This window comes from Cydia pomonella, chromosome 4 (genome assembly GCF_033807575.1).
Source record: "Cydia pomonella isolate Wapato2018A chromosome 4, ilCydPomo1, whole genome shotgun sequence".
Classification (NCBI taxonomy): domain Eukaryota; kingdom Metazoa; phylum Arthropoda; class Insecta; order Lepidoptera; family Tortricidae; genus Cydia; species Cydia pomonella.
Window position 1 is genome coordinate 5,990,465 of NC_084706.1, and position 25,553 is coordinate 6,016,017.

The 25,553-nt window shown below is 37.5% G+C and overlaps 3 protein-coding genes across 5 annotated transcripts in view; 1 reads left to right on the forward strand and 2 right to left on the reverse strand.

The window, feature by feature from the left end:
- Window positions 1-25,553, reverse strand: part of LOC133516931 (phosphatidylcholine:ceramide cholinephosphotransferase 2-like) — a 196,811-nt gene that overhangs the window by 84,953 nt on the left and 86,305 nt on the right. The window lies entirely within an intron of this gene.
- LOC133516921 (cytochrome P450 6B5-like) lies at window positions 1,427-11,014 on the reverse strand. Its single transcript, XM_061849967.1, has 2 exons — window positions 7,887-11,014; window positions 1,427-7,453 (listed from the first exon to the last, which is right to left on the reverse strand). Exons 1-2 carry the CDS (start codon window positions 9,202-9,204, stop codon window positions 7,281-7,283), a joined length of 1,491 nt encoding a protein of 496 aa, XP_061705951.1. The 5' UTR covers window positions 9,205-11,014; the 3' UTR covers window positions 1,427-7,280.
- Window positions 16,885-25,553, forward strand: part of LOC133516922 (spondin-1) — a 47,950-nt gene continuing 39,281 nt past the window's right edge. Inside the window, exons 1-4 of one of the 3 annotated variants that reach the window (XM_061849968.1) lie at window positions 16,885-17,028; window positions 21,859-21,960; window positions 23,309-23,477; window positions 24,489-24,595. In XM_061849968.1, the coding sequence (XP_061705952.1) occupies window positions 23,309-23,477; window positions 24,489-24,595 (276 nt within the window). In that variant the 5' untranslated portion in view covers window positions 16,885-17,028; window positions 21,859-21,960. Of the gene's footprint in view, window positions 17,029-21,858; window positions 21,961-21,994; window positions 22,084-23,308; window positions 23,478-24,488; window positions 24,596-25,553 lie in introns of those variants that run through there. The other 2 variants (XM_061849969.1, XM_061849970.1) reach the window with 2 other exon arrangements.

The following is a 25,553-nucleotide window of genomic DNA, read 5'->3' on the forward strand; positions in this document are numbered from 1 at the left end:
AAGGCACAATCAAGACTCATAACATCTGCAGACATATTATTCTCTAGCCGCCCACAGCTCACTGACAAATACAATTTTGATTTGTCAGAATAAAATAAAAAGACAATGTTATGAAAGGCCTTATTAGTTACAGACTTCTGGGAGGCTAGAGGTTTTTTTTTTTGAGCACTACCATATTTAAAGCGCCTGTAGCGACTTTGATAGAACAAATTGCCACTATAAAAATATTATTTTTATAGGAATTTGACGATTGTGGTGGAACTTTCACATTTTCTTAGCAAAGTTTGTGCAGAATTTAGGCGGAAATATATTATTGAATCACAACGCGACGGGTGTTGAGTTGAATCCAATATTATTATTTTCTGCAGAGACATGTCAGTCGCTTCGCTTGACAGACAGATGAAGTGTGCGAAAGGGAAGCCATGACGTATATGAACAAGCCATAAGTGCAAAAGAGGCAGACTACATATGAGAAAACGTAACCAATTTTGAGTTCGAAGGCGGCCGAGGCGGCCAAAATCATATTGCCGTATTTTTTAACGTGAAAAATATAAGCGAATCAAAAAGAAAATTATACATTAAGTAATTCAGTGACGATGGTGTCATGTTGTGTGCCGGATTGTAGTGTTTCAGGGCCAAAAAACCCAGGAAAATACTCATTTCACAGGTAATTATGATATTCCTAGCGAAATTTTCGTAAAGATATTTCAAACACATTTGAAAAAGTAGTCGATAAAGCAGTTAAACATCGATAGATTATTAATATGTTGTAACATGACATCACTATTTTTGTTCGCACATAGACAATTTACGCACACACTTGCATTTCATTTTTGGTCACACTTTCCAAGTTTGACAGTCGTTCTATACTATCCTATTTCTATGATTTTCTGTGACCAGAGTCTCGTAAGTCACATTATGGGATATCGCGTCGCGTGTTCATATTGTGATGTGCTTTCCGCCTTTGTTTTGGTCTGACACTAGTAGCGCCGCTAAGTGTCCATATGAGGCAACATCGCGTGCGTAGATGTGTGTTCGTAAAGTGGCGATACTAAAAGTTAAAGGCACCGCGGCTAGATGGCGCTCTAGGGCCTCTTTTATACAAAATACAACTGTTTGGTGGTACCGTCGAGTTCATAAAGTATAAGTTGTATGTATATATTTTTTCATCTTATTGCAATTAAGGCGATAAAATGTAGATACTTATTAATTCGACTGTAGGGGTTATACCCACTAGTTACCATCAAGTTGTTATTTGTGGTAACAAGTGGGATTTTTTTCCCACCAAACCGTACCAAAATGAGTTGGTGGTAACTACTGGGTTTTTTTCCCAGTAGTTACCACTGGTAAAAGGTGAGATTTTTTCCCCAGTACATAGTTACCACAAAATTTTTTTTTAGAGTTCAATACTAATAAAAACAGTGTATTGTATAAATGTACTTTAATAAATTAGTGTTTCAGTAAACTGCCTTAAAGGTAATGAAAAAAAAACCATTTTTACCGGTACCTACAAGTGCAAAAACTAAAATAGGTAAACAAAGATAAATTGACGTTTAGATGAAATTTGTCTTGTTAATTGTAATTTGAATTAATTATACGAAGGAACAAAATAATCGACATAATCATCATTATTTATTAAAGTACTCTATATTTATTTATTTAAACTTTATTGCACGATATAAAATTGTACAAAGGGTGGACTTAATGCCTTAAGGTATTCTCTACCAGTCAACCATTTATACTATACTATTTATACCGTTTTTATTAGTTGCAAACTTTTAACATAATGTTGGTAGGAAAAAAGATGACACTTTACCAGTTCAGCTTTTGATATAGTTGATAATTTTAATTTAATTAATAATTTTGTAGGTTTAATTTAATTAATAATTTTGATTGAATCTGATTAATTTATATGTAAATATTTTAATTATTTGTGGTCCCGAAGCAATGTATGGTACATTGCTTCGGGACCACAAATAATAATTGCAGCCGTAAAAGTGCATGGCCACTTTATCAATGAATTCATTTATAATTTCTCCATGTTTCGTACCTAATATACCTATTTATAAACAAGAATATGTTGTATCATATACGCTTTAAACTATAATTGGCATTCATTTATAATAATTGTGATATCTAAATGGAAGTTTTACGTCTACATTGACATAAAACAGTTATGGGGCGAATATAATTAGTTTGACGCGTGACGCGCTGTTTATATATTAAATTTGAGCGTCATTTTCTATTTCAATATCAATGATATAGTCAAAAAATGCATTAATTTTTTTGATAAAGTTAGTAATATAATTGATCCATTATAGCCGAGGATACAATCAAGCATAATTTGGTACACGGCGGACAGAAGTTGATAAATCGAGATATCTATAAAACTGAAGAAATTTGAACTTAAAATAGAATTAGACAAGGTTCAAAATCTCCGCCGTGTACGGAATTATTATAATGGTAACATAGTAAAATAAACCTCTAAGTTTTCCAACCGGTGTTATAGTCATATTGTGGAGAATTATTTTTGTAACCGTAGGCGTTGTCGACTGTAAAGGAATTTGTATTTAGTCGAGAATCTATTGATGTGCATAGTCTAACGTTTACATGATTTGACTGAATTAAATAATCACAGCAACTCTGCTTTCATTGTTATTATCCTCGACAATCCCCTCATTTATAGTCTTGCACACAACTTTTGCCGGTAACAGTAGAATATAAAACTACACTCATTCTTCTTTTTGGGGTTAAATATTAAAATATAAATATATACTTTCACCTCACAAAGGATACATTTAAGCTGTCTTAACATTTATTAGTCTTAACCACTGAAGATATGATACTGGTATTTTGAACATTGATTTCATACAATAGGTTCAAGTTACTTATACAATTTTACAAACTAGACCTTTTATATTGTGTTTGAGCTCCCGATATTTCGACGCAGTTACAAATTTAATTTAAGTCTAGTGAAACTAACCGTGAATCATTCAAAACTGTTAACATCTTAGAAAATCAACACATAACGGGTTGAAAGTTAGTAGGAAACAGAAACAAATTTGTACCAATATTGGCAAGATATAAATGTCATTTTTTGTGCATGAATGCGTTGTGTTGTATGAAAAGGTAAAACTATTATTTCACAAATTAAGAGGCAACAGGAGTGGTCATTTCTCCATACATACGTACTCGACTGTTTCCTCCGTGGTTTTTGAAGCTAGAGCAATGATTTTTTCAACACAGATTATAATTATTATTATCTGTGTCGGACTGTTTTGCTTTTTTTGATATTTTTGTTTCTTAAGGCGCTAGTGCACTACAAATATTCACAAAAACGGCCTAATTTACAAGGCCATAGAGACAAGTATGGTATTCAAAACTGACATCAATTAGCCTAAAAAACAAAACAGTCCGATACAGATAATTTCATTACCATTTAAATCTCAAAATTTCGTTACATTTGGTTAAGTTTTGGTGGAGAAAAGAGTCGTGTACGAAACATCGTTTTTTGAGATTTTTACGCAGGACTTTTCGCCTAACCTGGAGTTGTCCTTTAAGAAATAATATCGCACTAGTTTTAGGAGCCGCTTCCGTCAGCGAGACGGATATATGTATTCACCTAAAATATTTAAATCTCAGCTCCCGTATCCTTTTAATTCCTCGTGCCCGTGCCCGTTGCCCTAAGTCATGATCGCTTGGTACGGTGCTCAGAAGGCTGGCCGTATTGTTCCTCTGGATTCGCTAAGCAAAATATTGGCCACTCCTTATAGAGGCGACGCGCGCTGGGTTCCCACGGCTAAGGGGTTTCAACTCCAAACGCCGCAAGTACCTATGTGAAATGTGGCTACTATCAAGGGTGACATACTTAGGACGCGCTTGAGGCTTTCGGCTTGTGTTGAGGTTGCTGGGCAAAACCTAATTGAATAAAACAAAAAAAACCGGCCAAGTGCGAGTCGGACTCGCGCACCGAGGGTTCTGTAGAAACTTGTAGGTATATATTATTATATGATGTAAAGTAAAAATTTACGGTTTTCGCAATTTTACCTTTATCTGTGCTATAAGACGTCCTACCAAATTTCAAGATTCTGAGTTCACGGGAAGTACCCTGTAGGTTTTGATTCCCTTGCGACTGTTGAAAATTTGCGGCATAAACGGCTGTATCTTTTGATTGCGTTGGCTTAGAAGCTTCCAAGGGACAGTAGACCTGAGTATTTGATACAAATTCCAGCTTGATACCTCCACGCGTTCCTGAGAAAAAGGGTTTTGACAGACAGACAGACGGACGGACGGACAACAAAGTGATCCTATAAGGGTTCCGTTTTTTCCTTTAGAGGTACGGAACCCTAAAAAAGGAAATAACAATTTTGATTTATATGTCAAGGAGAGCCGAGTGTCAGCCCAGTGTTCCGTCAGGTCTCTTGCCATGAAACTCGAACTAAGAGCCTCGAAACGACTCGAAGAGTCATTTCTAATAACAAAATTGTTTTTTTCGGAGATCGGCAAACTTTTGGGAAGAAAAGCCAACGCAGAAGATGATTGATATCTCGCTTAAGTTTCAAGAATCTCAAAGAGCAACAAATTTAAACACTTAAGTATTAAAATATTACACTAAAACTCTGTAAACTCCTATGAGCCCATTTTCCTAAGTTTTGCATTGCAGACACTTTTTAGTGTCATCCGTTCGTATTTATCTGGTAATAATTAGTCTTGTTGCATTAGTTTTAACATATATTATATTTGTAATTACACAAATTACCTACGGTCCATGCCAAATTTCAATTAGGTACAACAACTTTAAAAATAATCCAATTTGAACCTATGTAAGTTATTTGTACGTTTGCATTTATGTATTTTGACACATTTATAAAACTAAATATAGTGCTGAGAGTGTGTAGGCCTTATTTCTAGAATCATACTTTATCCTCTAACATAATTGTTAGTGTTGACGAAACTACAAGTAGGCAATGATAAATTATAATGATACGTGCGAAGTATTAAATTACCTACATTTAGATTTTGATTTATCAAATTATCATTGACATTATCATTTTATAATATTATTGATGATGAAACTGAATGACGGATTAATTAGATTAGATATCTACCTATAAGTAAATCTTAATCGTAGAATCACAGATATTTAATTTTGACGACCGGATTAGCCTAGTTGGTAGTGACCCTGCCTACGAAGCTAATGGTCCCGGGTTCAAATCCTGGTAAGGGCACTTATTCGTGTGATGAGCATGGATATTTGTTCCTGAGTCATGGGTGTTTTCTATCTATTTAAGTATTTATAAATATTTATATATTATATATATCGTTGTCTAAGTACTCTCAACACAAGCCTTATTGAGCTTACTGTGGGACTTAGTCAATTTGTGTAATAATGTCCTATTATATGTATTTATTTATTTAGGGTTCCGTACCCGAAGGGTGACAATGACAATCGGAAATCATGACAGAAACGTTAAGTAGGTACCTAATTTATATTTTATCTCTAAAAATGATTATAAAGCTCAAACTCAGTATGATAATACAGAATAATATACTGCATGATAACAATTAGGAAAACAAGGTCAAGCGTGAGTCGGATTAAGACAATTTTTATTAAAACATAAACACATAAAAAATTGAGTGATAGCGTACTAAGTTCTAGTGTCACTTGGCAGGTGTTAATGTTTTTTCTGTGTTCTTGTGTTCTTAGAGTTTAAAAGTACAAGTGTTGATCATGTTTAAAAAAATATCAAATGGGAAAAAAGTGACGATAAATAAAAAAGTGACACCTAGTATAGTAAAGTGATTGATGAGATTATCGACGCAGTTAATCCCTATTAGGATAATACTTCTTACGAGAAATTACCAGAATTAACATACCTGTCTGGAATAAATATACAGAATTTAAATAATTATGGACATATTTCTGACGTAAAGTTTTTCATTATTTTAAAACTAATACGGGACTTAATAATAATAATATAAAATATAACATTATGAATGAAAATCGTGTTGGTTTAAATCAATATAAGTATAAAGTTTTTCAATTTCAAGTTAAATTGATATCATATTTTTTGTACAATCGTACCTTTTTTGGGTTCCGGTACTATGCACTCATAAAAATGGGCCGGCCAATTGCGAGTTAGACTCGCATTGCAAGGGTTCCGTACATCAGTGTTGGCCGAACGTTCTTTGCAATTGATCATTAACCATTACAAATTGAACTGTAAACTGTGACGACGGTTACAGTTTACGGTTCAATTTGTAATGGTTAATTTTTAATATTTTCAATTCTAATTCTTACGTTCGTCCAACACTGCCTTAAGTACATCACACAATTTTTAACAATTTTAAGTCCGACTTACGCTTGGGTGAATTTAAGCCATAGGTATGTCAATGCATTTCAATTTAACACCTAATATTAATATATGTACATCTCCGTAATAAAATGGATTTATATCTGTTTTACGTATTAGTCTGTATTTTATATGCAATGGTGTTTGGTGGGTCCAAAATCGTCATACTTCTTAATTTTTTTAAAGTGGCACTATATTTACTTTTATAATATTGCTACATAACCGCTATCGTTATTTATCCGTCATCTCATTTTTGAATTGTAATTACGTAAAACGGTTTACTTTGATCCAACAAAACCTGATCCATTTTCTTAAGTTTAAGTTAAAAATGAATAAAGTGGCTAATCTACTTTTCCTGCAGGTATTTTTGTCCCCAGAAGGAAGTACTTAATTTCTATATTTGTAAATTATGTAATTTTTTAAATTGTATATCAATATAAAGCATATTTTAATGCCGCACTAACAATACCTTGTAACTGAAATAATACTATTGTATCTATTTTTATATATTTTTTATCAGTAAATTTAAAGTTGTCATTATAAATTTACTGTACATTCTCGCAGGGGCGAGAAAAAAAGTTGTATATTTGCATACTCCAGGCTATAAATACTAAAAAAAAAAGCCAAGGGTCAAATATTGACGCCTATTCTGTGCATATCATTTTTAAATAGCTAGTGTTAGTTAAAACGCATTACGAATATTAACATTTCAAGATTCTTTGAAACCGTAAAAACCTGCAGTAAAAAGTAGCCCACACCCGAATACTATTTAAAATTGTTAAACGCTACAACACTTACAACCTTACTTAACGCTTACAGTGAAAATTATACCTTTTTGGAAACACAATATCTCTCGGTTTAGTACTCCTGAGACTAATTACTTATTTCGGAAAAACCTCATAAATATCGATCAGGCATACATTTTGTTCACGACTTTTGAGCATGATATCTTGGGATGAGTTCGTAAGTCGCGTAGGGATCGCGCAAGGCGAAGAAGCTGGGCTCGAAGTGTTTGGGCGCGTACACCTGCTCCGCTAGTGTGAACCTACGTAGCAGCCACGCGAGGCCCGCCTTCACCTGCTGCCGGGCAAATCTGACACCTAAAACATAATTATTGTCATTGAACAAAATTATTGTAATTAAAATAACAGATAAAATTCCTATTTTGTTAAGTAGGTGCTTACAAACTTTTTCAACCTTTTCGTAGCCATTGATTTGATATAAAGTCAGTACATTTCGTGCCCCATACGCCACACGCCACGACTTGATAATAATTAATATATTTTTGATAAGGGCTGTTTACGTGCAATTTGTGACTTGGCGTTTATGACACTTTATTACGTAGTAGCGGCGAAAAAGGAAAAAACTTTAACGTTCGTAATGTTGTCTAGGGTTCCTGGATCCTTGAGATTTTTCATTGTAAATTTTAGGGTGTTAGGAGGTAATCTTAAAAACGTTTTATATCAAATGACCTTTAAAGCACTTGATGACAGACTGACAAAATTATTCCTAGACACAACCAAAATTACGTACCTAAACAAATTCGGCCACCCTCTCCAAAAGGCATATAGGAATACTTCTTGATCTTCGGTGCGTTCTCGGGCGAAAACCTCTCGGGATCGAATACCTCAGGGTTAGGCCAATATTTGGGGTCTCTGTGTATAGCATAGATGGGCACAATCATTATACTGTCTTTCTCGACGGGCACGTTGCCCACCGGCAGCACCGTGTCGTTGGTGCACCTTCTCTGCATCAGGCCCACGGGTGGATACTTCCTCATGGCCTCGCTCAGGACCATATCTAAGTATCCCAAATTTTCTAAGTCTCCGTGAGTTAAAGTTTCACCGCATTCGTCGAAAACTTTATCCACTTCTTCGTGCACTTTCTTTAATATTTTGGGATTGTTCGATAGCTCTAGTAATGTAAAATGCATCGTGTTAGCGGATGTGTCGGCTCCAGCTATGAAAAAAAAGAACGCCTGCGCCGCTAGGATCTCGTCAGTCGGCTCCAGGCTGTACCCGGTGGTCGGGTCGTTCATCGTTCCCGCATTTTGCAATTCCAAACAAATATCTATGAAATCATAATGCTTTTTCGTGTCAACCCGCCGGTTTGCCAACATTTTTCTAACGACATTTATGAAGAAATCTTCGTGCTCCGCAAACGCCTTTAATTTAAAGAGCCTGAATAAAAACGGAAACGTGTTCGACAAAAAAAATCTAAAGTTAGCTCTGAAGGTCGGCTCTAGTGATTTCCAAGCCATATCCAAGAAAGGAGAGTGCATAGTGTTCACCGTCGTGTCGATGCCGAACACTGAAGCCCCGAGGGCGGATGTCGTGTACGTGTAACAAGCATTAAAAGGCTTTTCTCTGAACTTTTCATTTTCTTCTAATAGTTTAGCAAAGTCGCTGGCACATCTTTCCACTATGTAGAACATGTTCCTCAGTCGTAAACTGGTGAAGACGGGCGACAGCTTCTGCCGCACCAGCTTCCATCGCGGGTATTCCTCCATGAACAGCACGTTGTCGGCCAGGGTGTCCTCGGGGTTCGTCGTCAAACCGCGAGAGTAAAAGTTTAGAAAGTCTCCCGCCAAAACAAACTGCATATTTTCCAAGTTTCTGAGAATTATGGCTGGTCTTGATCCTTGAAAAATTCCCACGTTTTCTTCATTAGGATGTTCATCGTAAATCTTTTTGTAGTGCTCTGACAGAGAACAATTACCTATTAAAAACTTAAAGGTTGTTCCCTCTATTTGCGTGTTCACTCCACGTTTCTTCCAATAATCCTTATTTCTTGTATTATATTTCCAAAAAGCTAATATAGCACCAAAGAACAACAGCAAAAAAATATACATTTTTGGTCTCTGGCTCACCAATGGTGCCGCGCAACTGAGTCAATAACAATTATTGCTTTAGTATTTACTCGTAAGTATTGCGTTGCGTAATCATTGCCGCTCAAACACAGCCATGTTATAAATAATGCAAACAGCCCGCGTAGCCAACGTGCCTATCGTTCACGCTCCGTGGCGAACGAAACGCAACTGTCACAGTCGCACTAATGTGGAAGAGTGATAGAGAGAGATGATTACGTTACGCTACGGAGCGTTAACGATTGTAATGTTGGCTACGCGGACTGTTCTAATAGATAACGACTGATTCGGCACTGTATAGATAACACAGGGTTGTGAGAAGCTTTGATGGTTGATGATGATTTTTTTGGAGGGAATCTAGGTAGGTGCCTGATGCTTTTTCCTATATGTGTACTTACACAATGGGCAAAAAATTTTTTTTTTGTATGCGTTTCATACGTGCTAGGGTTGTCAATTTGACGACTTACATTTCATTAAAGTTACAAAAGGGTCTCTACATATTGGCCTCGGCTCCGCGTACGCCTCCGAATTATCCGAAACACCATTATTCCGAAATGGGTAAAGACATTATTTAAATTACGGATTGAATCTTACATTGGTCGCTTCCACTATTACAAGATGAATCTAGGCCTATACTCAGCAGTGGGCGATAAAGGTCTGATATGATGAAGACGAATCTAATGAGTCTAATGACATTTCATTCCTCATATTAGTCAAATGGTGTAGGTCGTATGACTCGTATGCAGGCCCTTTCATACGATACTTGATAGGTTTCTGAAAAAAAAAACCCATACAGAAAAAATTACTCAGCACTGTGCTCATAAGGGATTTTTTTTAAACTGCGAGTCAAGCATTTTGTTTTTACCTCTTGTATGCGGGTGCCAAATGGCTAAACTGTATATCGATTATATAAACTGTATATGTAAATGCATATACTTGTCTAAGAAATTTCCATCCTACAGGTTAAATGTCATAAGATTCTTATGTTGAATCGTTCCATGCGCATACTCCGTATAACCTAAATACAAATATCTTAAACCTTATACTACTAATGCGCAAACTTACCCCATATTAACGTCTTGACAATAGTTCATTTAATGCATTATATCAAGCCTAACCTAACCTAACTAGCTTTTCTAATAACAGTCCATCTCTGTGGGGGTCGCAGTTCTAACCTAACCTGCATTTCTGGCAACAGTACGTCTTTGTGGCAGCCGCAGTTCTAACCTAACCTAACCTGCATTTCTGGCAACAGTTCGTCTTTGTAGGAGTCGCAGTTCTAACCTAACCTAACCTGCTTCTGGCAACAGCCCGACTTCGTGGGAGTCGCAGTTCTAACCGAACGTAACCTGCTTTTATGACAATAGTTCGTCTGTGTCATGGTCGCAGTTCTAGTATGCTAACCTAACCTAACCTAACCTGCATTTCTGGCAATAGTTCGTCTTTGTGGGGGTCCCAGTTCTAACTTAACCTAACTTGCTTTTATGAAAAGTTCGTCTTTGTGAAGTTACTCAACTGAGCTATTAACATTCCTGATCTGGGAGTCTAGGCAAGATGACAATATTTTGCAAAAAACCAAACTGAACACTAAGATAGAAGCGTTAAATTGTATGTATATAAATGATAGCGTTTCGTTTTCTATAAATGATTGTCATCTTGGCTAGACCCCCTGCTGGCCCTACAAATAAATAAACGCAGTGTAGTAGTATAAGTTACGTCGTTTTATATAGCCTAAAATTATAACATCAATTAAATTCGTAATTTTAGTTATAGTAATTTAAAGCATCTGTTCGACGTATTTAATATTATGAAGTTAAAAATCCGATATTAGTCATTTTTATATAGGGTCTAAGAATATTATGCACATAATATATTAGGAACACAGCTGTTTAGGCGATTTCAAGCTTTATTATAGTGACATTTATATGAAATAGCGTTATGTCATGTGAAAATATGACAATCCATTTTATGCGAAAAAGAGGTGCCCCGTGTGTCAGCTATCGTCGTAGACCGGTGTGCCTGCTTTCATTTTGTATTTGTCTTTGAATAAAGTTGTCATCAAGGTGGATTGGAACCAGAGATGAACACATTTAATTTGATTTTGTTATTTTTTTTGTATCTTTTCCTGTCTCATATGTACAATAAAGTGTTTACAACATACATACATACATTTACTTATTATAATTATTTTAAAAAATTCAGATTTCAGAAGATACATGTGTAGGTGTTGTTGTAGTAATTATTACGTACCAAAAAGGTACAAAAGGAACCCTTATGGTGCGACTCTGTCCGTGCGTCTGTCTGTCTGTCTGTCTGTCTGTCACATTCACATCGCTAAAATATCTCGAGAACCACTTAGGCTATCGATTTTAAATTTGGAATAGTTTGAACAACGCTAACCCAGACTCACTGAAAGTATTTTTTATTTATTTATTAACCATGGAACATGCCCTATATGAAGAGGGGGCAACGTTTACGTGTGTTTATTATACATGAAATTTCTATGAGATTACATTAAAGACAACTTTTTTCAAATAAAATAAAAACATTTTATGAAATCGGTTCATTTCATACGTGTTGTACAATTTGCCGATAGATGGCGCTGTACACAATTATACTTAGCATAGGTAGTAGGTACTTCTGATCATAAGTCTTTCGCCTTTAAGTGCACGAGATAATCCAAAGTTTGTACGGAGCTCTCGGTGCGCAAGTAAAAATAACTCTCACTTCACCGTTTTTTTAAATACTTCGTCGGTGGCAAACAAGCATACGGCCAGCCTGATGGTAAACAGTCTCCGTAGCCTACGTACGCCTGCAACTCCAGAGTAGGTAGTTACATGCGCGTTGCCGACCCTAACACTCCGCACCCTTGTTGAGCCCTCTGGCAACCTTCTTCACCGGCAGCAACACAACACTATACTATGAATAGGGTCTAGTGTTATTTATTTGGCTGCGGTTTTCTGTAAGGTGAAGGTACTTCCCCAGTTGGGCTTTGCTCTAGATTTGGAATGATATCCGCTGTGCTGTGCCCTATCACACAAAGTAAGATGACATTCACAGTGCCCATACCTCTCTTTTGGACGTAATTCACGTAGTTTAAGGACATACCCGGGTCCGGGTTTTAATAATACCTAAGTCATCCCAACTTATAAACGTGAAAGTAACTCTGTACTCTCTTTAGGTATGTCTGTCTCAGTGGCGGGGCAAGATCAAAATGTGGTGTGGATAAGGTACATTTAACGAGGCCCTCTGGTATCGCAAGAAATAACAAATACATTTTTACGTCTCGTCCAAGTTATACGTATTTGAGGCGCGAGGCCCTTTAGACCGCGAGGTCCGCGAGGCCGTAGGCGGTGGCCCACGTCGCCCACGCCTAGGGCTCCTCTGGTCTGTCTGGCCTGTAAATAAATTTGATATGGTATGTGGATAGTTTTTATCAATTATCATCATCGTCATCCCACGCAGACGAAGTCGCGGGCAGAAGCCAGTGTATTCTCAATAGATAACATTGTCAATCAATCTATGTACTTAATTATTTATAAACCTCGCCATACCTACTTAGTATACCCGGATAAGACAAAAGTATCAATAAAAAAAAAATAACTGAATTGTTTTTATTTATTATTAGGAGTTGACAACCCTGTTTAAATGTCCGTACAATGTCATGGTCAATGGCGTAGCGAAGATGTACAATGTAGAATAAATGAAAACATTATGTTAATATTCGCGCTCTATCCATACTTTTTTTTTATTATAAGTATATAGCTGTATTACTAATACAAAAACAAAAAGTTAGTTTTCAAGGCTTCGTTCTCCGTTGTTTGATCTTCAAAACTTTGTTGTATAATAGTCTTTTGTAATAGGTACAGTTATAAATACCTACTTCGTAGTTGACGGATGTATCGGAAATAAAATGGCGAAAAATCGTACGGCAAGCAACATCTGCGCCTGATTTCAGCAGTTGACCACGACGCTCTGCAAAGAGTAGAACGACAAAGAAGAAGGTAATACGCCTACTCGCCCCCTTATTCATAAACGCACTATGTAGAAGTCTCCATTAGTTAATTTATATTATTGTATCCCTTTCTTACAAATACACAAGTCAAAATGACAGATTATGACAAATAATTATTAGCTAATTGAGGCTAACTTTTCTTCAGACAGGTTTTTAGCAATATTATTAAATCGGTTAATAAGTTGGATTTTTATTTTATTTTCAGGAACTGTTATAGTTTCTAAGCTGTTAGACGACGTGTTTGCAGTTTCTATTATTTCCGAAGAAGATGCGTACTGACTGTTTAATCCTTTGTGTCACAAATATTTGTTTATTGTAACTAGTGCGTAATTTGTGCAGTACCTAGTTTATGGCTTATGACTTAAATAAGGGAAATCACTAGTTTTTCTACTTAATTTTGAAGGTAATGTATGAGAATAGGTGGTTAGTATAGAGGACCACCAGCAGTGGCAGCATGGTTCCATCTTTATCACCTGTCACTATGCCCGTCACTTTCGCACTTACATACTCGTACATACTAGTTAGAACGTGACAGGCATGGTGACAAATCATAAAGAGCCGATTATCTTAGCCCTACAGGACCAAAATAGTTAAATATATCTGTATGTATAACTATATGTAACGAGTAGAGCGCTATGCATATAGCCAATACACCTCAGGTACCTATTTAAATTAAATATAAATATAATATACTTATGTTACTTTTGCGCGGAAAATTCCTAATAGTGACGCCATCAATTGTCCACGTAGCGCCAAGATTATTAATTAAAGATAGCTCATCGTTCGGCCAACGTTGCCTAGAAGTTGCAGACATCGCGGCTAGATGGCGATATTTTCTTATAAAATCTGTCTGTTATGGATTTTCTGTCAAGAAAGCGAGTGATATATTAACTTGTAGAATACCTGTCTAGACCCTACCTACAATACAATTAGTATTTGTTGCCACTTGTCAAGTGGAATGTTAAATATAAGTGGTGGAGAGTGGCGTAGTATAAAATGTTACATCTCTATAGGGAGCGTGCATGAACTGTAGGAGGCAGCACAGAAGCCGTCAGATTTTTGGCGCGAGGCGTAAATGTGATATTTATTGTTCCGATGTAGCCCAAAAGATGGCAGAATCTACTATGCACAAGAAAACACGTGACGTGTAAATGTACATGTTTATGGTTCCAATTCAGGCCACAAGATGGCAGACCCTCCAACGCGCACGGTCCCTATACTAGCTCGCGTCGAATGATGGTCCGTATGACAGTTTATTTTTACATGACACATCTGTCTCGTAAAAGTTTGTAAACAATTTTTGGAAGATGAGCTTTCCTGCGAAGTTCAATCATGTAAAGGCAAAGACCGAGCTTCAGTAGGGGCTTAGCTTTGCAAGAACCAATGGCCACAAGTGTCTTGAATAGCAAATTATTGTTTACGAAAACGGGACTTAATCGCGTAAGTTTTAAAATTACCTTTGGCCCAACGTTTCAAGGACGGTGATGTCCCCATGGTCTCGGAGAAGACTGGGTAAAGTCGACATCATTATCTTGACGTTGGAAGTAATCTTAGAACGTAATTAAAGGCGATTAAGTCCCGTTTTGTTAAAATAATGTCTCACAGTCACACTCTGAATATTGCAACCGACGCACAATGACTAGTAGATAGCTCTAGCAAGCGGAATCTAATCTAATTGCATTAAATTAAACTTACTTTATAAGTGAAAAAGCTCATATTTTCGAATGTGTATACCTGGAACAAATAAAAATAAATAATTAGAATCTTATACCAGCTATAGCTATTCCTATATAAGATCGTTTTATAAGATACTGGGAATTAATACGTTCGCTGTCAGCGACCCGCTAGGCAGGTTCTCTGTTCGTAGGCGCTTTTCGCTACAAAGTGAATAAACCACGTAATCGACTACGGGTGTAGCTCGTACCTCGCGCTGGCAGCCTGGCACATAGGTACGTTAAAAATAGGTACCAACACTAAGATAAGGCGAAGAGGACGCACATGACGGGATTTAGATTTTCAAGAACTTGTAGATATTCAATAATTATTTTTGAAAACGTTTGTATAACTTGTCTAACCTAAGCCTTAGCCAAGTCCCTTTCATGAGTGCAAATACGCAATAATAAATAAGCGAAACCATAGAGAGTTTCTCGATGTCAGTTGTATAAAAAAAATAACCCTTTTTCGGTAATCGTTAACGTTTCAATAGACGCCACCACACAGCATACCTCTCTCGAACCCCGTCGTACTCGTAGTGTTACCGACCGAACGTCCTGACCGGCCTGATATGTATAAGTATGTAATAGTAGACATCCGAAATGAGTGTGGATGACAGCTGCGCGTGGGCATGGCACGCGCCGTCACCGCACAGGGGTACCAGCGCATCACAAATAATTTGAAAAATAAAAATATTGCTCCCTCGATAAGAAACGTTTGTAGAAAACGTCAATAGAAACTTAAACGAGGCATGGAAATGATAACGTGACCTTTTCGTTGCACCTGACATTCCTATAGGTACATTTTTACTTTTAGATTGGCGTTTGCGTATAAACGATTGTTATTTTGCCTGCGGCCCTAGTGATTGATTCGGATGGAGCAACCCTTAAGAAATCGGTTACACATTAATTCTGGCGTCAGTTCAGTCCATCATTCTGATCAGAATGACGAGAGAATTATCGTGTAACCCTCGGACTTACGGACTGATGGTCTGGACTGATGAAAGTCAAATATTTTAAATAACATTCGTCAGTCAGTTTTGAATGACAGAAGACTGATCGTGTAACCTTATGAAAGGTAGAGGCAAGGAACAAAATCTCCATATAACAAAAAGTGTCCGACAAAAAACCATAAATAGGTGGCGCTACAATACCTAGAATACTTGAGAAAAAAATCTAATCATAGACAGCGCACTTCACTCCGTCAATAACGCCTAGGTTCTAAGCTACTCTAGCGCTACTCTGGAGAGTACTTTTCAATACAAAAGTTTCTGCAATAGGATAGACGAGGGACATGTTTTGTTATCTATTATGTAACGGCCATCATGGATCGAATCGTTCCAAAGCCCAAAAGCAGGAGTCTCCAAACTATGCCCGCGAACCCTTGCTTTTGGGCCGGGGAAAGCTAAAGGCAAAACAATCCGCTCGTGAAAAACAAGCGGGAGAGCTGAAGTCATGGCAAGACAATCTATACCTATGCAAAAACAGGAATTCATATCTTCCGGGGCAAAATATACGTCCCAGCAACAATTCTTGCTTTGCGCTTAGCTTCAAAATGTTGAATCTCAAAACTGATTTCCTAAAAATCCAGCACAATACCGTTAGGGGCTGTGCGTGCAGTGGGGTAATGCGACTAGTATTTTTGGCACATTTGCTCCGGGTGCATGTCGTCCCGTTTAGTTGCTGCATTGCATCTGATATGTGGTATGTTTAGTTAAGTACTTTGACAAAGCGTGTGGCAGATTACCCTCTTACCTACATTCTTCACGATGCCTGCATATGGCTGAATTTTACTTTTAAGAAATATTGGACGAAGTCGGTTACTCATGCTCTTTGACGAAACCTGCGTTGTGGTTTTGGTTCTGGTCAGTGAATAAGTTTGTTATTCCTAAAAAAACATATGTTCAGAGTGCGTATTCCACTGGCACCTCGAGCCGGAAGGTATCACTTGGCGCCTTGCGCTGGCGCTGCGCTCATTACCGCCAAACGCCAGTCGCCCTCGGTTCCCTCCTGAACCGTCTTGTTACAGTTGTTACCTCACTGACTGTCTCTTGTTTGTTGTGGTTCCTGGGAAATAGACAGGTACGTACGTGAATCAAACAAATTATATAAAAACGAATAACTATGTCCTGTTCTCCAAGTTTGCAAAACAAACAAAATGTAGGTACCTCTGATGGCATACTAACCCACCCTTAACTAAACCAGGGTGCCTAGCCAACTTGTCAATCGTCAACGCTCCGTAGCGTAGCTGAGCCATCTCTCTCTATCACTCTTTCATATTAGTGCGACAGGGATCGGCAAGTTGGCTACCGTACCCAGCCCAAGTGAGAAAGTGACAATCGTTTATAGAAAAAAAACAATCGTACCTTAAATAATGTATGGAAATAATCATATCACTTATCGTTAGATTGGCCTTTGTCAATAAACAATAAAATTGTAATCTTGACCACGGTCCTTGCTCTCTAAATCAGCTCGCATTTGGTAGGTAAAGGTTGTAGGTATAGTGGATTGAGTACGACGATCAAGAACCTACTGAGCGGGTCATAAGACCTTCTACCCTAGCTCGGCTACTTGGCGACAAGACGTACAGTAAACGTCCAATACGTCCATGGAACGTTCGGTATAATTCAAAACCTTTCTCAAGATTAACTCTATTGATAGGTGAAAACCGCACGAAAATCCGTTCAGTAGTCTTTAAGTTTATCGCGAACATACAGATAGACCGAGGCGGTGGGGAACTTTGTTTTATAAAGAGTAGTGATTCATAAAGTTCGACTCATATAATATAACCCCATTAGCTCAAACAAGTTTACTGTTGATAGTTTCGCGAAACGCCATAAAAAGTGGGACAAGGTCGGCGCCGGCGGCATTTCAGGCGTGCAGCTCACTAAACTAACTGAATGGTCTGTCAGTTTAGTGATATGTTCGTTTTCGTTCGCGACTCGCTATCGGGGAAGCAGGTTGCCGGCCGAGCCAATGTAATGCGTACTTGAGAAAAGTTGAAAACTCTGTGAAAGCGAAAGCGGAGACTTTTTATACAGTGTCTACACGAACCCAATTACCAAAACAAACACTATTTAAAGCCTAACAAAATTGGCATCATCGTCTGGATAAAAGCCATTTCTACTTAGGCTAAATAAGATTCTATTGTTTTAAATTGACTAATTAGCTTGATTAATGTTACAAAACTCAGTGCATTGTTTCGGTAATCCGCCCCGAGTAAGCTGAACACTATAAATTTTATAATTTGTTCTTTTCAAAATTAACTTGACCGAGCGAGCGCAAAGCGTTACCCTTTCAGCTTCGGCAAAAATGCTTGCGTATATCCACTTGTCTGGCTGCTCTCGTCTACGGATCCCTTTATCAACCGATTCTCGTGAAATTTTATGTACAGATTTGATAGTTATACGACTATTTTTGTCGATTCAGTTATTACTTACTTACTAATGAAAATGGCGGAGCCATGGGGGTTCGCGAGGACAGCTCACAGAACCACTAGTTTTATGCTGTTGATCTTGGCTACTAGTCAGCTAGGTCAGAATTGGGTATGTCCTAGCTTAGCCTAGCCTAGCGCTAGACGGAGTGACGTCAGCGCCAACCTGAACCAATTAGGCCACACACGAGTTGGACACACCGTGTAGGTAACATTCGTCGTTTGTTGACGTCATCGGGCCTTCGGGATTGTAAACGGGCTGTAATATTTTTTACACTTTCAGATTGATAATGTATGTATTATCCGAATATACTACGCCAGATCCTGCCCTAAAAACTACAAGTAAATACTAAAGTCTTCTGAGTATGTTACTTTACTAGAGAGCTACTACAGAGGTCATAATGAGAACTAAAGAAGGACCTAATAATTATCCATCCAAAGTAAGTAAGAGGTAATTTACTACTACGTATCTAAAAGAGTAAAAAATCTTTCTTAGCAAGCGAATCTGAAAATATCTCCCGAAGACAAAAATAATTAGAAAATCTTATACCTTTAAACGAGCAATTCTTGTATATATTATATATTTCAGGGATCTCGGAAACGGCTCTAACGATTTCGCTGAAATTTGGTATATGGGGGTTTTTGGGGGTAAACAATCGATCTAGATTAGTCTTATGTTTGGGAAAATGCGTGTTTTCGAGTTTTCATGCGTTTTTCTTTTGACGCCGAATATGGTCGCTAATTTCGTGTTGCAGGCCACTGTCCGTCTGGTCCAGCGGGTTAAGACGCGGGCGGCAAGAAACAACCAGTGTTACGGGTTCGAATCCCGCACGGTGACTAACTTTTGTTTTTTTTTTTATATGTTCAAGCTACACTCCGATTCCCGAACTACACTCGAGATAGAACACACGTCACACGGATCATCGGTCTCTGATACGTACCTAATGTTGGAAAATGTAACCGATATGATATAATTAATATCCGTGTTGTCGTCTCTTAACGTTCGTGTTTAGCGTCGTAAATACGTTAAATGTTATAACGCGAGTGTGAATAAACCCCAAATTGGGGTCCAACGTTCGGGCTGCTATTTTGGGTGGAGGATCACGGTTTTCAGTGCCACGGTTACTATCTAGTTTACTAACTATGTAAGAGAGAGAAATGAGTAGACTAGATTCGTGCAAATAAAAAAAAAACATAATTTAAAATAAAAAAATAAAAAAAACAACGATCCGGAATACGCGGGGGCCACTTAACAAAAATGGGTCGCAGGTTTGGTTTTATAAATTCACACGAAGATCCTATCCATTTTGCGGTTAGGTACTCTCGCCTGGGTTGTGCCGTCGGTGGTGTACGCGGGCGCCGCAATTGTGGACGACTGTACTTGGCTGCCCGGGCTTGATGAAGTGCTTGCCCTTCTACTGGCGAGAGTAGCGTTGGTGGTAGGTGTGGCTGCGGTGGATCCTCCACCCAAAATAGCAGCCCCAACGTTGGACCCCAATTTGGGGTTTATTCACACTCGCGTTATAACATTTAACGTATTTACGACGCTAAACACTACACCCCAGCGGGGGGTAACAGGATGAAAAGAAGAAGAAGATATGTTCAAGCTTATATATAATATTTTAATTTTATTGTTTTAGACAAGTTTAATTAGTAAAAAAATGTAGTTAAGATTATCACCTATACACCACCATATTACAATAAATAGTTATAACCGAGCAAAGCTCGGTCGCCCAGGAACTAAGTCTAATATGCGATACGAGGGGTAATATTTTCCACGTAAAACTACGCCCACACTTGTCATTGAGTTAGCTAATGGCCGACGTTTGTTTTAACTAATTCATCTTATTACTCGCTTCCTACGATTAGTCCCATTCATTTTCCGCCCACGACGACATAAAATATGCATGTCAATTCCTTATTCTACTGACAGGGCACAACATGTATCGGACTAGTAATTTGTTTCATAGAGATAAATAAAATAATGTAATACCTATATAAAATATATTATGCGAAAAACGCAGTTCGTCCAGTGACAGTAATATAATATCTACCGGATTTTTCGGCTGTCGGTGTGGAAAAGTACCTACAAACGAAGTGGCACAGATCTCAAAATTATGTCTCATTAGACACAAACTTGAAATGCAATAAAAAATGGCTCTTTAACTCTCAGAAGACGATTGAGTGAAACGGATTTTGGGCTTCATACAATTTTGTATTTCTTAACAAATATATGAAGCCTGACGATGTTTTTGGATCTTAATCATAATCTTAGGTTTATGGTGTAGTATATGATATCACTTGGCGAGTATTTTCTTACTTATTACTATAAGAGTCGGAACTCCAAAATGTCTCGTCAACACCATCAAGTTAGTTATCAGTGTTTCAGTTTTGCAATCGTGACCCGTTGAGTCCAATAAATTATCTACTCCAATCAACAACAACTATTTTTGCTTAAAGAATCGATAGCACTTGGGTATATATAAGAGTAAAATAAATAAAAAATACTTAAAAAGACTTTTTGGAATCTGTAAAACATTGTTAAAGCACACGCTGACAAATACAGTAAGACACAAGTGCTGTCGTTTCTTTAAGCAATAGTTGTTGTTGATTGGAGTAGATAATTTATTGGACTCAACGGGTCACGATTGCAAAACTAAAACACTGATAACTAACTTGATTATGGTGTTGACGAGACATTATATATATATATATATATATATATATATATATAGTGACACATATTGGATTGCACTTGCACAACGATCTATCATAACTGTCTAATTTATCATAATTTTTAGTAATTTTTAGATACGTTTGCATATTTTTTTATGAATTTCTCAATAACGGTTCTAGCGATTTCAACTAAATTTACGATATAGGACGACAAGGACGTACTTATGTAAACAACAATTAGATCGAACTATGGTTCATTTTTAAAATAATTAGCTTGCCCGAGTTTCACAGTACCGGTAGGTATTAAATTGTAAAGTAATGATGTGATTTCATTTTCAAACCAGAGGTTAACGGGTGTGAAAAATCGATCCATCTAGGTTTTATTGTTGTTAAGATTCACTTTTCAGTGTTTTCAAATAAGAAATTCAATATTTATAGCATACATTAATTGGTGTGTGTGAAGTCCCCAATCTGATTAAATAAGTAAAAACGTCTGCTTCGAAACTAAGTATTTTATTTTCCAAAGTGAATTACCAAAGATTGTCTATTATTATATTAAAATGAATAAATAAATCAAATTACTTAATCTCATTTTTAAACGCAACATATTATGGGCAAGACAGCCATTTACTATTTAATCTTCATACATTCAATAATACTTCATTCTAATTTTAGAAATTTCAGAGGTTGTCAATGTTGTCATCATTTATTCTTACGACTTTCTGTAGTATCGCTTTTAATCCCATGTATTCTCATGTAAATTAGGTTATATTGATATCATTAAATGACGTGAGTATTGACAGTTGGCAGTCAGATTGACCGGACTAGCGGCGCCCGCGCAAGTGGAGTAACCGCTCGACACTTGACCTGCGAGATAAGCGCATTCTGCTCGCTCCGCTCCACTGGTAAGTCAGTTTTAGCTCTATATTCTTGGATATCATTCAAATCTCATGGTGTTGTGATATAGTGATGTTACGCTGAACACACTGTATAAAACCATTTTTTTATCCCAATAGTTTGTGAGTGAGGTACTTATTATAGTTATTGGCCTAAATATGCTGACATTATGTATTAATAGTTCGTAAGTTTTCGAACACAATGCATTATTACTCTTATAGGAATAAATGAAAGAAATAATACATCTCATTATTGTAAAAGCTAACCTATCTTAAGTCGTCATACAATAACTTAGTAAGTTCTAAAGTGATGTTAGAATTTTGATTTGAAATCTAATCAATACCTGACTTTGTTCAGTTTGTTTAGCCCTCATATATACTTGTATTCCTATGTTTTGAAATTTCGAAATCGAACGAAACAAAAGACATGCAAGTTTATTCCAATTGAAAATGTATCGTTCAAACTTCACTTAACAAACTGGACAGACTGCTTAACAACTGCATTAGGTTCATATTTTGCCTTAGAAAGTACGACCACGTATCAGCTTATCGTAAGCAACTTAATTGGCTTCCTATTCGTGAGCGTAGAATAAAGTATAAATAAATAATAAAATGGTTAAATTACATTGAAGTAATTAATAATAGTATCCTACCAGTCGGGTGGTTAAGCTCGTTATATGGAGGTCAATTCGAACGTAAAAATAAATAAAAAATAGTTTATGTACCCAAAATTTTACAAGATTTTCTTAACCTATGACTGCCACACTAGCCTATGCCTGTCTTGTGGAGTCAGATTGAGAACAATACTAATTTGAGTTACATCTTACGCTGAAGTTTTGGTTTTCTAATAGGTATCTAATACTAAAACATTTTTAATAATAATAACAGGCTTAAACTAAACTACACGAGTTGATATTATTAATTGTTGTAGACAGCAATTGTGATTACTAAGCGAAATTGAAGGATAACGTTTATCCGCTTTATTATGCTTTATCCTGGGAACAGGCAACTTAAACATGCACTTACTATGAGAAGTTGCATTTGCTGACTTGACTAATTCACGGTGCGTTATCATTGTCAAGCTTACGGACACTGAGCACGTCCATATATATGTCTATTGTAGGGTAAAGTCTTTTGCACATTAAGTTTTTCTTTTGTGCAATAAAGTTTAAATAAATAAATAAAGCCTGGGTTTTTTTAACGTTTTTATATTGAAATATAAATGATGTCAGCATCCTTGGATCCTTGCCCCAAGGGCCTATTTTTGATTTAAGCTGTTTACGTCTGTTTATATCTATTATGTAAATAAAGATTTTGAGAATAAAGATTAAGAGATGTGTTGTTGGTATTGTTATAGATGCAGATGTTAGCAGCGACTGTGTGTTTGGCGCTGGCCCTGGCGCTGGGGCGTGCCTGCGAGCTGCGGCCCTCCGGCGGCGTGGCGCAGAAGTCTCCGGGAGACAACTTCTACCGGCTCATCATCAACGGCGAGGTGGAGCGCTACGCTCCCGGCAAGCGCTATATCGGTGAGTGACGAGTCTCCCCTTGGCGACTAGAGGGTGGCGTGGAGAAATTTCCGGGGCATAGTGTCATCTGAAATAGGTACTTCAAAACTCGAGCATACTTATCTCCTCCTCCTTGCATCGGTGCCTCATCACTGAGGGTCGTGGCCACTTCTAAGGAACAACTTCTCTTTGACAATTTGCCGCCACCACTTTCTGTTTGTCAAAAAATCAACTTTCATTTTGTATCGTGGCTATGTTGCTAAGACACATAGTTTGCAAGATATAATCAAAAAACCGAAAAATGGGACTTTCAAACCCCTCCTCCCTTCCGGCTTTAGGGCTAGGGCCGGGAACTTTTGATATGTTCACCTCGTAACTAGTTCAAACAAAGTTACGACGTCAAAAATTGTGTTCCCAAGCATTTCCCTCTATAAGTTTTTTTTGAGTATTCATTGCGTAGCCTACTTATAAGTATATTATTATATTATGGTGTGTATCGAGTTCGAGACAAACAATGCAATGCTATTTATACGTTCAAAGCAAACATTAGCTCGTTTAACTGTAATGGAGCAGGCAGATATCAATAAAGTATTTAGACTCAGACCAAGCTAACTCGGCAGCGATTTTGGTAGCACAGACTGTGCAAGTGTTACACGTCATTGACGTTTAAAATAACACTTGCACAGTCTGTGCTATCAAATTCTCATGGTCCATGTACACTCGTAAAAAAGATGTCTATTAATAATATGTGACATGACAATTGTTACCTATAATCAGTAGGTACGAGCCGTACGAGTAGGTACTCAATTTTTGGGCAGTCATGTAAAATATTTCAATTTGACTCTATATTTGAGTGTAGGTACCGCGGTCCTACTTTTTTATCAATTTTAAATGATATTATTGCAGAATGACTTGTGAATGAGCCCCTGAATTGAAACCTACTTACAGAACAATTTTTTTAATTTTCAATTTTGAAATGGATCGACGACCTTTTTTGCGTCCCCAAACAAAGTTATAACTTTACATTTCCAGTGACTCTGGTGGGGTCGCGCACCCACGACGTGGTTCAGCAGTTTACCAAGTTCCAGCTCAAGCTGGACCCGCTGGATCCTGCAGCGCCAAGGTCCCCGGCGCGCCAGGTATTTAGTTAGATAGACAGAAATACTCTTTATTGGCACACCTCGGTAAAAGATACAGCTCACAGAAAAACAATCGAGGCAACAGACGGTGTTATCGGTAAAAGAACGTCTTCCAAACAACCTTAGCGGAAAGCATTTAATCAAAAAGAGTAGGTAGGTGTAGGTATTTCAACAGGGCACCAATTTCCAGCTCTCGCTTTACCCCGTGGAGCCAAGGTCCTCGGCGTGTCAGGTATTTCTATCTATGTAAACAGCTCACCCTGGACCGGCTGGACCCCGCGTGTAATCCTAGTGGCTGACATTATTGACTAATTCCAATAGTTGACAGCCCTTTTTTTACCTTCATTGTTTCGATTTAAGATTAAAGGTAGCAACTACGTTTTCACTGGAGCATTTGTGACCGAAACTGGAAGAACGTCCCACTTTGTCGCTTGCCATAAGGACGCCTTGACAGGTTATTCGTATAAAAATACAAGCAAATCCCGTCCTTATGGAAAGCAACAAAGTGGGAAGTTTTCCGGTTTCGGTCACATTTACAGATCGTGTCATTCACGACGACGCGTGCCTTGACTCGTAATGTCATATTATTAAAGGTAAGATTTGACAAAACTGCGCGTCATTGGATGACACGGACTAAAGGTACGTTAAGTATCATCCGCATAATCACGACAACTTCTGAGATTATATTAAGATGAAATAAAGCTGGACTTTACTTCGCGTTGAATTTATGGATAGGGATAAGAAAAGCGGCATCCCAGTAATATTATTATCCCTACACTTTATAAAACAAAGTCCCCCTCCGCGACTGCCTGTCTTTACTTATGTTCGCAATAAATTCAAAAACTACTGAACGGATTCAACGGATTTTAATTTGAATTTCACTTATCAATAGAGTGATTCTTGAGGAAGGTTTAGGTGTATACTTAATTTGTTAAGGTTTTGAGTAACCCGTGCTAAG